The following is a 15,008-nucleotide window of genomic DNA, read 5'->3' on the forward strand; positions in this document are numbered from 1 at the left end:
GTATCCTTTGCTCCAATTAATAAATACTAAATATAAAAAAAGCTGTACAATTTTCTCGGCATGGCTATCTTTGTGAAAAGGTTTTCACAACATGAAGTGGCGCAGCAGATAGTGTCACCGTCACACAGCTCCAGGGACCTGGAGGTTGTGGGTTCAATTTCAACTCCGGGTGACTGTCTGTGAGGAGTTTGGTGTGTTCTCCCCGTGTCTGCGTGGGTTTCTTCCGGGTGCTCCGGCTTCCTTGCACGGTGCAAAAACACATGTAAGTAGGTGGATTAGATACTCAGATGTGTCCGTGAGTGTGTAACCCTAGCCCAGTGAAGGACTGGCGCCCCCTCCAGGGTGTGATCCTGCCTTGCATCCAGTGATTCAGAGTAGGCTCCTATTGGGACCCAGAACTGAACAAGGATTACAGACAATGAATTAGATATTTTATTATTTTATTATTTTATCATTCATATATAATAGAGTTAATTTCCATTCTGCTGAGAAATGACCACTAGAGCTTCAGAGGATAAACACATGATTGGACAGAGAATAGGTGAACTGACACAGAATAACCTACAAGGATTTTTTTTCTTTACTTCTGAAACTAGAGATAGCTGGGGGATAAGGGTGTGTGTGCGTGTGTGTGTGTGTGTTTGTGTGAGTGTGTGTGTGTGTATGTGTGTGTGCGTGCATGTGTGTGGGACAGGGTGAGTGAAAGGTTGCAACATGATGCTTGTCACAAATTAAATCTCAATCACACACTCATCTGTCAAGACATCCCCCCATAGCTCTCTCTCTCATTATCCACACACACACACACACACACACACGCACGCACGCACGCACACACCTGAAATTCCTCTCTTGAGCCATCTCGGTTCTTCAAGGACGATGTAGAAATTTTCTTTTTTTTCGTATTCATGGACATTGATGATGTGCACCTGTAGAGTCTTACTGCGCACATGCAGACACACACACATACACACACATGAACACACACACACACACAGACACACAAGAAGACACACATACAGAGACAAGTGCTTATTTCCTTTGAGCATAGCCCCTAAAATATTAACGGAGACCCTGCCACTTAAATCACATCACAGCTGAACTTGCATCAATACTTAACAACACAGACAGTGAATAATTAAAACACACACATATAACATGAACAGCAGTATGACATCAACACACTGTAAATGTTCTCTCTGTCAAACATTATTGCATTCATTCATTAATATTAATATTATTACTGTATTACTGAACATGAGCAAATTTGCCTGGTACCAAAAACGTAACTGGGAAGATGTAAAAGATGAGAAAATGTAAAAGTTAATTCACTTTATTTGTCAAACTGTCTAGTTATTTGTATTGGTGTGTAAAGTGCAAATTCTGAGGTTTGCAGAGCACAGAAAAGACAAAACAATACATAAATACAAGATAGTAGTGTTTGGATTAGATCTAGCAACAAAACATATTCCAGTGTGGAACACCAGTGATGCCACAGCCATCCGAGGACGAGAATCCAGTAGAGACAGTACAAATGGCCCTGCTCTCCCTCTGTGTCTAAGAAGGCCCTCCCTCTCTCCCTTGAATGAGAGCGATTTTTCCAACATTAGTTACATTAGCTATTATTCAACACAACAGAACTGGGCAGTCAGTCCAGGAGAAAATATTTAAATAAAGATTTCAAATGCTTTGTTATGGCTCCACTACTGAGTGAAGCCTTAACAATGCCACTGCTTTTACTGCTTGCATATTTAATGGGAAGAAGATCCATCCCACCCTAGACGCTACGACATTAATAAAACACACACACACACACACACATACAGAACAAACTCTCCCAGTCACTTTCTATAACCCTCCACTACACACAGCCAAGCAGACGCATCTATTTTTTTTATTTCTATTTTTTCTTTCAGAAAAATAGAAGAACTCAAACTGTGTGTGTGTTTGGGGGTGTCCAAAAATATATCACATTTTGTCTTTTTTATAAGGAGAAATTGTGTCCCCTAATCTAAATCCTTAACCTTTAGTTTAAGAGGTATATTAGAGTTAGAGGAAGGTTAAGATTAGTGTTAAGAGTTAAAACAGGTTTTAGGGTTTATTAAGATTTGTGGTAGGTTTAGAGTTAGGCTAGTGCTAGTTATGGTTGAGTTAGGGTACAATATAGCCTTAGTCTACGCCTTTAAAGCCTGACACATGAAATAATAATACAATAAAACAGATTTTTTTGAAAATCACACATTATATGAGCCCTTTAACTAAAAGTCTAAATGTTGTTCCTTTCTAAATTTTGGATCATATATTTCCTGAATGCATCATATTTAGACATTTACCAATTTTTTTTTCTTTAATTGGTCTTTCATTTAGTTCATTGCATCAGTTTTTTATTCATTTTGATTGATTTCAATAAAACAATTGATATCAAATGATAGACTCTGTTTTTCAGAACGTTTCAGGAAAACACAACATTGAGCTGATGATAAACACTACTCCAGAGGTCCTTGACCCATGAGAACTTTTTTTCTCTCTGACCTCATCACATTTCATAAACTAGTGGTAATAAAAACACCAAAACCACAAAACCTCATTTTTGTTAATCTGAACAACAGTGTTTCCATATTCAGAGGAACTACAGTTGTTTCTGCTACTGTCTGAACCTTGGCTTGAGGTATGAGGTCATTCTACAGACCTCCCACACTTATCTGTATCATCATCATCATCTTCCTCTGAATCACAAAATCTATGTCGAAAATTGAGCCAACATATTTTGAACGCAAAGGCTTTTGGAAAACTAAAAATACATTTTGTTTCATAAAAATACTAACTAAAATCGTCTAAATGTGTTTTGCAGCTGTAAAGAACAGACTGAATTATCTAAATGTTTATTATAATTGACAGGTAGAATACACTACATATATGAAATGGAATGAAAATGCTTAGTTTTACTACTATATCATTCAAATCATACCTGGAATTGCTTCAGTTTAGTAAAAGGGTAGCCTTGAAATTGTTTCCTGTGTTTTAATGATGATTGCAACAATTTTGTAACGGTTTGGTAAATGCATGGAAATGCTTCTACTTCATTCATAGTGTTGTTGTTGTTGTGTGTGTCTGTGTCTGTGTATATGTGTGTGTACCAAGTCAATTCATTGGTGAACTCCAGCTCTCCTTGTGTGTTTTCATAGTCGACTCCATGGTGTGCTGACCCGTCCTCTGTGTGATACGGAACCGTGACCGTTCCCCGGACCCCTGAGTTCCTGTTGACAGGAATTTCCACTAGACCCGAGCTCTCTGCCACGCGGAGCTCCCTCTGTCCAAAGGAGAAGATCCCCGCATGGTCATCATCCAGGATCGTCACTGTGGCAACCATAGGCTCCACCAATCGTGCGATTTCTGTGCTGGCCCCGCCCTCTTCTCGCAGGTTTGAGAGACGGACAAAGAAATGCTCATCCTCTTCAAAAACATCATCGTCTATAATACCCACCTACAGAACACACACACACACACACACACACACATCATCATCATCATCATCATCAACATCATCATCATCATCATCATCAACCTACTAAAAACATTGTCTAATAGAACAGAAAATATACAACTGAACATTCATATGAGGATTTAATGGCAATCAGCCATGAGAGTATCAGTGAAGTCTAATGTAAAAAGATGTTATGACACCACACACATATTCACTCCACCTTTATCTCCTTCCTGGTGTCTCCAGGTTGGAACTGAAGCGTCCCCTCACAGTAGAGGAAGTCTGTTCCAGAGCTGGCGGACCCGTTTTCAGTTCTGTAGTCCACTAGGAAGGTTGTGGAGCTGCTCTCTCCCTGCAGCATGACCCAGAGGCTGAGCTCCCCACAGCTTTCTGTGCAGTGGTACTGTGGCTGCTCAAAAGCCAGGTGGGCGCAGTTGCCAGGCTCATCCTGAGGGCTGCCGGATGCTCGCTTGACCTGTTCAGCTGTGGCATGTTTCCTCAGCACATTCCCTGCACCAATCATCATTCTGGTGGCCTGGACCCTGTAAAACGCTCTACTCTTCTTCTGCTTCTGCAGCGTGGAGTAACTGGCCATCTCGATCAGCTGCTCCAGGTCCTTGTCGGGGTGTTTCTCCCTCAGGTCCCGCAGCATCCGGATCACCTGCAACAACAGACCATTACTTACTGACACAACGAGCATGGAGAAATAAAAGCACTGAATAAAAACTGAGAAAACAAGAGCAGAGAGCAAAGAGAACTGAGCAAAATGGCTAAAAATCAGAGCTTTTCCTCACTCCTCACTGCTGTGCGCTTGGGTTGGGGTGAATAGCGAACAGCTCATTAGCATTTAAAGGAACAGGCACTGAAAGAGGCCATTCCGAATAGGGCTGTTTATACAGGTAGAAAACACTGCTGTGGTGTTTGATCCTTGCTATATTTTGACCAAAGCAGGACAAAGACATATCATTAGGACCCAGAACCGTATTCACTTGTGTAAAAGTGTGAGAAAAAAAATCACATTTATCAACATTTCTACAATACCTTACACCACAGCAATTCTATTATTCTTTTTAATCACTTAGTTTTGTTTTGGAAATATTTGAGAGACATCTTAGGACCTTCAGTATTGGCATGGTTGTCACTGTATATGAATGTACAGTTTTAATGGAGTTTAAGCACAGACAGAATTTTTTTTACTATGTTGTTGCATGAGGTTGAAATTGTTTCCTCTTTAAAAAACAATGATGTATTGGATTCTGGAACCTGCAGCGGCAATGCATCTGAATGTGGGATACTGTAACAATGCTTTTATTCCTATAGACTAAAGCAGATTTTAGATACATTAGTGCATGGTAGTCAGGCTTAATGTGGATGAAGTCAAACAGTAATGGACATCCTGTTTGATGTGATGGTTTTTGAGTAAAGTGGATCTGAATTATGTATTTAAGCCATTACCCACCAATAATAATATCTCTGTCATATAAGCCCATCTTTCCTTCCAGTTTTTCATCTTATATTTTAAACTGTGAAAACACAGCAGTTCTGAAGCTCAACACTAATTGCCAGTTCTGTCATTCTACTCAACAGATGGGTTGGCTAGTGTCTTAAACACTAGAGAGGATGATATTGATCTATTAAACTCATGTCTGGAGTAGCAATCACAACTCTAATATCCAAAATGCAATGCAATTTCATTACATTGGGCTATGGTGGCCAAACAACTTGAAGGTCAGGGATTATTCCTTAATGTATTTTACTGCAACAAACCTCAGCCAGGATTTCAGAGTACTTATTTTTTTGTCTAGCAATCCCTAAAATAGGACAACAATTCCCAGTTATACCAGAGCCTACCTCCTCTCTGTCCTGCTCTGGCTCTTTGCTGGACTCGATGTTGATGATATTTGAGGTAGAGTTGCTGGTGGAGCTGTTGGGATTGCTGTGGTATTTTCCCTCCAGGATGATGTCGATGCCTTTGGGTGTCAGCTCACCCTCCGTCTCCACCATGATGCCATGGCGTTTTTTGGAGCGGTAACTGCGCGGCAGGTACTTGTAAAGAAGGAGCCGGCGGTCAGCGATCCATGCCATCAGAACACACACTGGGAAGAACATCAGAGTGACCAAGGCCTCCCACACCTACAACATACCAACCCACACATTTAAACACAGGTGCAATTAAAATGCTATTCAAAATTGTTTCACGTGTCATCCACCATGTCTTTTGGAAAGGCCACTCAAAGTGTCACTGGAGAGCTCAGCATGGTAAAAGCAGAACAATAACAATACATTTGCATCGAAAGATTTATTACATCTGTTACTTTTTAGCTACATTATTCCACTTTAAAACTAAAGAAGCAAACACAGTCGTGTTTTTTTGTGTGTGTGTGATGGCAGTTGTGCATATATAATTTTTCCCAGCTAACACTTCAAACATTGTGTGCTATTAAGTCACCTGAAAGCCACACTCACTTGTACAACTCCTGGCGAGATGACAGCAAGGATGAGGTAAAGCCAGATGTAGGCGAAGATGCTCCAGGACGCTGTGATGAAGAAGACTCTGAGGTGTCTAATCTTCCTCACCTCACCATCAGGAATCACCCACACACAGATCCCGATTATCACAAACATGTTGAAGGCAGCACTGCCCACTATGGTGCCTGGACCCAGCTCACCGGACTCAAAGCCATGACCACACACCTGTACACAAACACCACCAATGACACAGCTCTACACACATAAACACACTATGAATAACACATATAACACCATCAAGAACACAGCTGTAGGCTAATAAACACAACACATATAACACAAAGACACACACACTTTAAAAACCCTTCAAACCTATGACCATATATCTGTAGACAAACCATAAATAACACATACACACAGACTTAAATCAAGCCCATGACCATACATCTATAAGAGAACAGAAATAAGACAAACACACACACATACACAACTATACAGTAAACACTATCAATAACACAGCTGTACACAAACACACTATAAATAACACACACACACTTAAAGCAAACCAATGACCATACATCTGCACAACTTAACACCATAATAACACACTTGCACAGCAACACAAATATGCTGTTGATAACTAACACACACACACACACACACACACACTCTCTCTCTCTATCTATCTCATACCTTCATACATTTAACAATCCTCTTCAAGACTGGTATAGGTAAAACATCTTTAAAGTCACAGTAATAGATGGTAGAGGGCAGTAGACCATAAGAGAGCACAGAATGGGCAACAGAATTATAGGACAGTGCTTCAGTGGCAGCAGGGGGCTTGTTAGAGCAGCAGGGCAAAGGAGAGGGCAATAAAGGCCAGAAGACATACAGCAAAAGTGTCCAACAAACAGCAGTAGAGGGCAGCAGAACTAATCAAAAGGCAGCAGAGGGCAGAAGAACATGGTATAGAGTCAGCTCAGTACAGGAGATGGGGGCAGGAGGGAGTCTCACAGGGAAAATCATATTCCTGTGAAATGGAAAAAAAGCTGTTATAACAAGTAACACAAAGGTTTTCTGTGGTTAACAAGTATCTACAAACATTTGGAAAGTTTTTTTCCCCACTTTTGGGATCATGATGATTTTCCGAAGGTGTAAAGAGTTAATTATTGGTGGGAAAGTGGCCGAAGAAATGGACAGATGTCACATTTTCCACCAAACTAATTCACCCTATCTGGTTTGGCTTTAACTGCTCAAGAGCAAAGCAAAACTTATTCATTGAAAGAATTAGTTTTAAAAGTGTAGAGAGAGAGAGAGAGAGAGAGAGAGAGAGAGAGAGAGTTGATCATTGGCAGAGGAAAAGCACCATTCCACTGAGAAGCATAGAATACCCTACTCCTAGATTTGATTAAGCTCATTTCGTGTTAATGAGTAGATAGATCATAGATCTCTATCTCATTGCAGTTAACGAGAGTTTAATAAATTCTCAGAGAGCTATGGGTGCCTCTGTGTGTGTGTGTGTGTGTGTGTGTGTGTGAGCACAGGTGTGTACTGTTTTAGACTCTTTATATAGACCACGTTTTCCAGCAGTGGTCAGAAATATATTACATTCCTATGAAAAGTGTGACCAAGTGAGCAGTCTGGGAAATGTCTGAGGAAGGTGCTCTGTGTTAAAATGTAGAAAAATTAATGAATGAATTCATGTCAAAGCATTACTGCTGTTGGATCAAAGATTGCAGAATGTGGGGAAAGGGTCTTTTCAGTTAAATGAGAAAATACATATAATCCTAGCATTAGACTCCATTAGGCATGATATTAAAATGTATGTTAAAAAATTGATTTAAATCCTCCTCCAATGAAAATAAACTATTTAGTCATTGTATGTGTGTGGTTTTTAGCCTTGTTAATGGGTTTATGTGTGGTGTGGTTTGTTAATGTTTTTGTGTGTGGTTACTTCGCTTAACAGAGTAGCATTTAGAGATGAATATGACTGGCTGAGAGCTGTGTGTTTTGTTGTTTTGCAAATGGTCAATTATCTTTAATAACACACTTTTAATAGTAATAATAATAATAATATGTTTATAGAAAACCTATTACAGATTTATAGGAAACCCAAAACAGTTTTGTGACTGACCTTATCTCAGATTTAGAAGACATAGATTATTTAGTACATTACAGTAAGTGTGTGTATGTGTGTGTGTGTGTGTGTGTGTGTGTGTGTGTGTGATTGACAGTATCTTAAACGCAGATGACCTTGGGGCATAAAGTGCGTATGCATACGTGCCTCTAAAACTGACATCTCTGCAGAAGATGACCTTAGGCCGATCAAGAGTGTGTGTGTGTGTGTATGTGTGTGTGTGTGTGTTTGTGCATGGGTATGTGTGTGTACCTCTATAACTGACAGCAGTATCTCTGGTGCTGAGGATCCAAGAGCCATCAATGTCAGATTGGAGACGGTTTCATTCCAAATCCGCACCGTTGTCACTGTCTTCTCTCCATTCACACCGGTAACTGTCACCTGTTTCTCCTACAACACACACACACACACACACACTTAAACATCCCTTCACAACACAACCTTTAATCATTTTCACACATTTTTCACTCCAATCATTTTTCTTTCTGATATATATATATATTTTTTTTCAGAAATGTAACAGTTTGTTCCATATTAATACTGGAATTTTTGTAACACCCACTGTAGGTGAGCCAATCAAAACAAAGCTTGTTTACTTGTATAACTCTTAAAGGCACACTAACAATTCTAAGAGATAACGGGAGGGCATGATAGGAAACTAGCCATGTTAAAATAAATTATGGCTGTTCTTGGTATGTGAAATGGGACTTGCTCTTTTACATATTTAGAAATGTAACAGAAATGTATGAGAATTTCTAGAGAAACTCCTATTTATCAGGTCTGGAGATGTCCCAGAGTTGTTTCTAACACATGCAGTTCACAGCAGGGGATTTTCTGCACCTGCTTTAGGAGTGGCACAGAGCCTTTTCTGCACATGCAGGAGAAACTCCAGAACATTTTCTGCCCCATTCTCATATGTGCCAACTCTAACTTTACCCAGTGTCTTTACTGGGGCGAGAGGACGATAAAGTCCAGGTAAGATCCTGTTGCATGTGGTTGTGTTCACACATACCACTCTTTCGGGTAAACTCTGGAACATTTATGGATGAACGTGCATGTGTGAAAGGGGCATTGAATTGTGGTTCACCTGTGAGGTGATGACCTCGATGGCAGCCATGAAGCGGTCAGCGATGATGGAGACACCCAGGAAGAAGTAGAGCATTGCTAGAAAGTAGATGATGGCCCTGGCGACCTGCTCAGGGAGTGAGGGATTTTGGGGAAGCCAAACAGGAAGCAGAATCCCAGAATTGCACTTCACCTTCTCACTGCAACTTCGTTTGGACCCATCAGCACTGCTACTGTTCCCCTTGCACAAAGCCCCCTCCACACATAGCAGCAGAGAGAGAGCGAAGGGGGTAAGCAAGGGACGAGCCATGACCAGAGAATGAGAGAGAGAAAGAGAGAGAGAGAGAGAGTCTTCTCCTAGAGAAAGACATAGAGTAGTACAAGAGTATTTACTGCCATTGTGTTATACAATAAAAAATTATGCAGCCATCTATTAATACAAAGGGACATCATATAGCCAAAAACAGTAACCACCTAGAAATCTTTGTTTTATTCAATATAATTTTTATTTTATTTTATTTTATTTAACATTTATAAATAACCACTGCTAAAAAAAAAAATAAAAAATAAAAAATAAAAAAAATTGTTTACTTTATACAACCACCATGACCACACTAGGGGATCAGCTAAACCAACACCAACACTAAAATAACCTCATTCATTCTTTCATATAATCATATAGTGGGAACAGTATACTTTATTGTCAGAAACTATGAAATGAAATCTATTAGAGATTATGGCCAGCTTTGAATGCTTCTGAGGAAATGACATTTTATTAGCATCATGCTAATCACTGCACAGGGTGGGACATTTAGATGGATACACCTTAATAAAACGGGAATGGTTGGTGATATTAACTTCCTGTTTGTGGCACATTAGTATATGGGAGGGGGGAAAATTTCCAAGATGGGTGTTGCCCATGGCAGCCATTTTGAAGTTGGATATTTTGGATCCAACTTTTGTTTTTTCAATGGGAAGACGGTCATGTGACACATCAAACTTATTGGGAATTTCACAAGAGAAACAATGGTGTGCTTGACTTTATTCTTTCATGAGTTATAAGTTTCTGACCACTTATAAAATGTGTTCAAAGTGCTGCCCATTGTGTTGGATTGTCAATGCAACCCTCTTCTCCCACTCTTCACACACTGATAGCAACACCGCAGGAGAAATGCTAGCATAGGCTTCCAGTATCCGTAGTTTTAGGTGCTGCACATCTTGTATCTTCACAGCATAGACAATTGCCTTCAGATGACCACAAAGATAAAAGTCTAAGGGGGTCAAATTGGGAGACCTTGGGGGCCATTCAACTGGCCCACGACGACCAATCCACTTTCCAGGAAACTGTTCATCTACGGATACTGGACGCCTGTGCTTGCATTTCTCCTGCGGTGTTGCTATCAGTGTGTGAAGATTGGGAGAATATGGTTGGATTGACAATCCAACACAATGAGCAGCACTTCGAATACATTTTATAAGTGGTCAGAAACTTGTAAATAATTCATGAAACAATAAAGTTACGTTAAAACCAAGCACATCTTTGTTTTTCTTGTGAAATTCTCAATAAGTTTGATGTGTCACATGACCGTCTTCCAATTGAAAAAACAAAAGTTGGATCCAAAATGGCCGACTTCAAAATGGCCACCATGGTCACCACCCAACTTGAAAAGTTTTCCCCCCTCCCATATACTAATGTGCCACAAACAGAAAGTTAATATCTCCAACCATTCCCACTTTATTAAGGTCTATCCACATAATTGGCCCACCCTGTAGAATGACACTAAATAACATTATTACTATAACAATAAAAAACAAGAACCAGAAATATACGATGACCAAAATATATAAATAAATATATATATATAAACAGGATAATGTGGTTGGGATATATATATATATATATATATATATATATAAATAAATAAATATATATATATATATATATATATATATATATATATATATATCCCAACCACATTATCCTGTTTGACATATTTACCACAGAACATCACTACAGTCCTTATTACCCTAGGACAACTTACATTAATTGTAGCTATTTGTAGCTATATTATCCTTGTAACTTCAGTTAAAGCTACGAGTATAAATCAGATATAGGCCACCTGTAGTACATTGCGTAAAAGGGACACACAGTGTCAGTTCAGGTTATGCCAAAATATTCAGAGCACTGTGTATTGTTTGTGAGACTGTGTCTCTCTGTGTATCTGCATCTCTGTGACTATATCTGTGTGTATGTGTGATGGGGACAGGGTTTTGTGTGAGTGTATTTGTATATATATGTGTGTGTGTGTGTGTGTGTTTATGTGCGCGTATGCATGTGCATGTTTGTGTGGTACAGATTGAAAGAAGGACCGTAAGTCGATGGTTGGACACTGTGGGTCATATTTCACTTTCCAAGCTCTGCTATGGTTACCTGCACTGTAACACTACCCACCCACAAAAATAACTCAACATACACACACACACACACACACGTTCCTCAACACTTCTTCATAATAAGTGAATCAATGTTTGAATCACTGAATCTTAAACATTAGTGAATGGAATGAATGAATGAATAAATCATCAGATAAAGTATTAATACTAATGGTGTTTAGTGTGGGGGTTACTCCAATCTCCTTTCAAAACAATGCAAAAGAAACGATTCAGGCAATTGTATTAAAATTGCTTGTTACTACAACAAACACACACACACACACACACACACACACACAGACACACAGAGACACACGGCATAAAAAATACAGATGAAATACATACACACATAGCACAAACCAAGGGACAATATTGAGCTTAATGGGTGTTTGCCATTAGATGTGAATGTACAGCTTTATATTAGCATCAAGTGTGTGAATGTACAAGTGTGTGTGTGTTTGTGTGTGTGTGTCTTAGGCTATCAGGTTACCACGGTGACACTGTCTCTGTCCGTCAGTGTTGGTGATAAGTGATTGGTCAGATTGGTTTACACACCAGGTCCTCACGACTTAGGGGGAGTTAACACCTTTAACCGGTTAATATTACACACACACACACACACACACACACACACACACACCACACACACACACACACACACACACACAGTTGAGAGGGTGACAAAGTGTGTGGGTTACCTAAGGGGAATACAGGAGAAAAAGTTACAGAGAGCAAGAGTGAGAGCGAGAGAAAGAGAGAGAAGAAGACAACAAGTGGAATTTAATAAATTGTTGAAAAGAAAGGCATAAGCAGTAAAAAAAGAATACAGAAGTGATAAAAGAGAGACAGCTAAGGAAAACAGCAAAAAAAAAATTACAGAGAAAGAATAGAAATAGAAAAGAGGCTGTAAAAACCAAATGGAGTGATTACTCATGTAGATGGCAGAAAACAGCATCTAAATCTCCAACACACTCTGCTCTAAAAACAGGCTTTATAGGAATCTGAGACATTCACTTTTAATTAATCTGTTGTTTGATATCCTGCACAGGGGCAAATTAATAATATTTATGAGATCTGACTCTGAAATGACCTTCAAGTCCATAGTGCACTTATTGCATATTATCTAAAAAATGTTAGTATCATAAAATAAAATGAATTTTCCATTCATCTTTTGTAACTAATTAATGTGGTCAGGGGTCTTGGTGAGTCCAGAGCCTGTCAACTGCTACCAACTTGTGTTTGTTAAATGTGGGAGGAAACCCATGCAGACACACCACAAGTCTCACAGACAGTGACTTGAAGTGAGGGGCAAACCCAGGAGCAGTGTGGTATCGACGTTCCTTGCAATGCCGCAAAGATTGAAAATTGAGTTCCTCTGAAAGTAGTTGAGTTTAGAGCTACAGCAGCCCCATTCAATATGTGTTCATGTGTGTGCATCCAAGTATCTGTCTTACACTCCATACATTACTAATCACTCACATGTACACACACGTGCACAGATAACAACAGTAATGTTACACAGTGAAACCCTCTCTCTCTCTCTCTGTCTCTCTCTGTCCTCATGCTTTTGATTATTTCACCAATCAGCAGTCTGCTTTTCACCTAATCAACCAATCAGCACACAGTCCTGACAGCAATAATCATTCAATCATCATCACCAGCCACAACTAGGGCTCATTCACTACCACATTTCTGTATCTCGACAGACTGCGGACTGCCTGCATAAGAAAGTCAAGATCTAAGCCTGTTTTCTCTATTCAATATAAAAAATTGTTGCTGTTGTACCAGCCACAACCAAGGTAAGTCTTAGCAAGAACATCTGTATAATACTGACTTATGTATTTTACAAACGGTAAACATTTTTCTCAACAGGCTCAATCCGAAACACTTAGCAACAGTTCCAACTTAGCAGCAGTAGCTATGAAAGGACACATTCAGGGGCCTAGCATGGATATTAATACATTAAAGACAACATACAGGATTCTAGAGAACTACTGTTTTCACAGCAAAACACAGTCCCCTTTCAGGTTGTTTTTATTTAGGAGCACATTTAAGCGTGTTTGAGTAAGATGCAGATTGTTGTTTGTATTTGGCTGAAGTTTAACTTGTCTGTAAGGTTTATTTACTATTTGAATTACCATAGAAACTCATTTGTATCTTTAGCTGTATGCTGCACTTTGACTTTTACTTTCTTGGAAAGTTCCAGGTTCAGTAATACTCCCGAAACAGCACAAATAAGTCAGTGTTACCCACCTATGGAGCAGGAATAGAGCAACTTCCTCAGCCCTTTTTATGCTTTTCAATGTTTGGAGGTCTCTCCACCACACAAGAGCCACTAGATGCCATTTCTCCGCTAGCCACACACACACAGAGAGAAGGCCTGAGCAATTTAGGACAAAGCCAGGGCTGTGTATAAACACCAGAGTTTTTTTTCCAGCTCGCTAACCTACTGCAGAGAAGCAAATGGTGAGAATTCATTCTCTGTATTTGATAAAAAATAGATTAAAATCACCTTTAAGAGTATTATAAAGTATTTTCACATATGAATTCTGGAACATGTTTGGATCTGGACATAATTTGGCATTATGCTTTTTACACATGTAACACACAGCTGGAAATGTTCCACGTGGTTTAGGCACGAGGCCGTTTGACACAACTGATACAGCATTAACACATATAGCTCCTCTGGACAGGTCTAAAAGGGATTTTATGATTAGCAGTCCATTGAGTTCTTGTTTGAACATCACTGATCTGGCATTTATAAAAACAAAGCCCAGTGATAGTTTTTAAGTGTGTCTGTAAACCGAACACACATGGGTCTGTAACTGAGCCCTAGCACTCAGTGTCCTGGCGAACACGCATACACATAGACACACACAAACGTGCACACTGATCTGATATCAGGGTCACTGCTCTAAAATCTCACCGGCTCTCTCCATTCAATCTCTCTCTTCATCTCTTACTCCATGCTAGCACCTGGTGTTCACTGGTTGTTAAGATTATGGTAGTCATTTTTGCTTGTGTATTTAAGTGGTTGCTAGGATGATGTTAAACAGTTGATATGGTAGTTGCTAAAGGGTGTCTATGATATTATAGTTTGTTGTTTGGGTTTTGTTAAAAATTAGTATGGTGCTCCAGGTAGTTGCTAGGGCATAGCTAGGTAGTAGCTAAAGAAATGACTTTTAATTTACTTCATTTTTAAAACAAAGGATTTCATGAAATTATATCATCTACATCCAGAGATATAGGCTTAATTGGAGAATGAGCATGTTACTCAAATCTCTGAATGAAGATGATTTAATTCTATGCAAACATTTGAAGTAAAAAATGTAAATAAATTCAAAGTGCCTTTTTTAATGTCTGTCATTACTTGGTTATTCCTAGGCTAAATACCTGGTTATCCCAAGAATAAGCTAGAAA

The 15,008-nt window shown here is 39.3% G+C and overlaps 1 protein-coding gene across 1 annotated transcript in view; it reads right to left on the minus strand.

Moving 5' to 3' along the window:
• slc8a2a (solute carrier family 8 member 2a) overlaps positions 1 to 15,008 on the minus strand; it is a 34,371-nt gene that overhangs the window by 3,609 nt on the left and 15,754 nt on the right. Inside the window, exons 2-8 of the mRNA XM_066658988.1 lie at positions 9,178 to 9,512; positions 8,343 to 8,480; positions 5,951 to 6,178; positions 5,336 to 5,617; positions 3,705 to 4,145; positions 3,138 to 3,484; positions 839 to 942 (exon numbers count right to left, since the gene is read on the minus strand). Of these exons, the coding sequence (XP_066515085.1) occupies positions 839 to 942; positions 3,138 to 3,484; positions 3,705 to 4,145; positions 5,336 to 5,617; positions 5,951 to 6,178; positions 8,343 to 8,480; positions 9,178 to 9,465 (1,828 nt within the window). The 5' untranslated portion in view covers positions 9,466 to 9,512. The remainder of the gene's footprint in view (positions 1 to 838; positions 943 to 3,137; positions 3,485 to 3,704; positions 4,146 to 5,335; positions 5,618 to 5,950; positions 6,179 to 8,342; positions 8,481 to 9,177; positions 9,513 to 15,008) is intronic.

Source organism: Hoplias malabaricus, chromosome 2 (genome assembly GCF_029633855.1).
Source record: "Hoplias malabaricus isolate fHopMal1 chromosome 2, fHopMal1.hap1, whole genome shotgun sequence".
Taxonomy (NCBI): domain Eukaryota; kingdom Metazoa; phylum Chordata; class Actinopteri; order Characiformes; family Erythrinidae; genus Hoplias; species Hoplias malabaricus.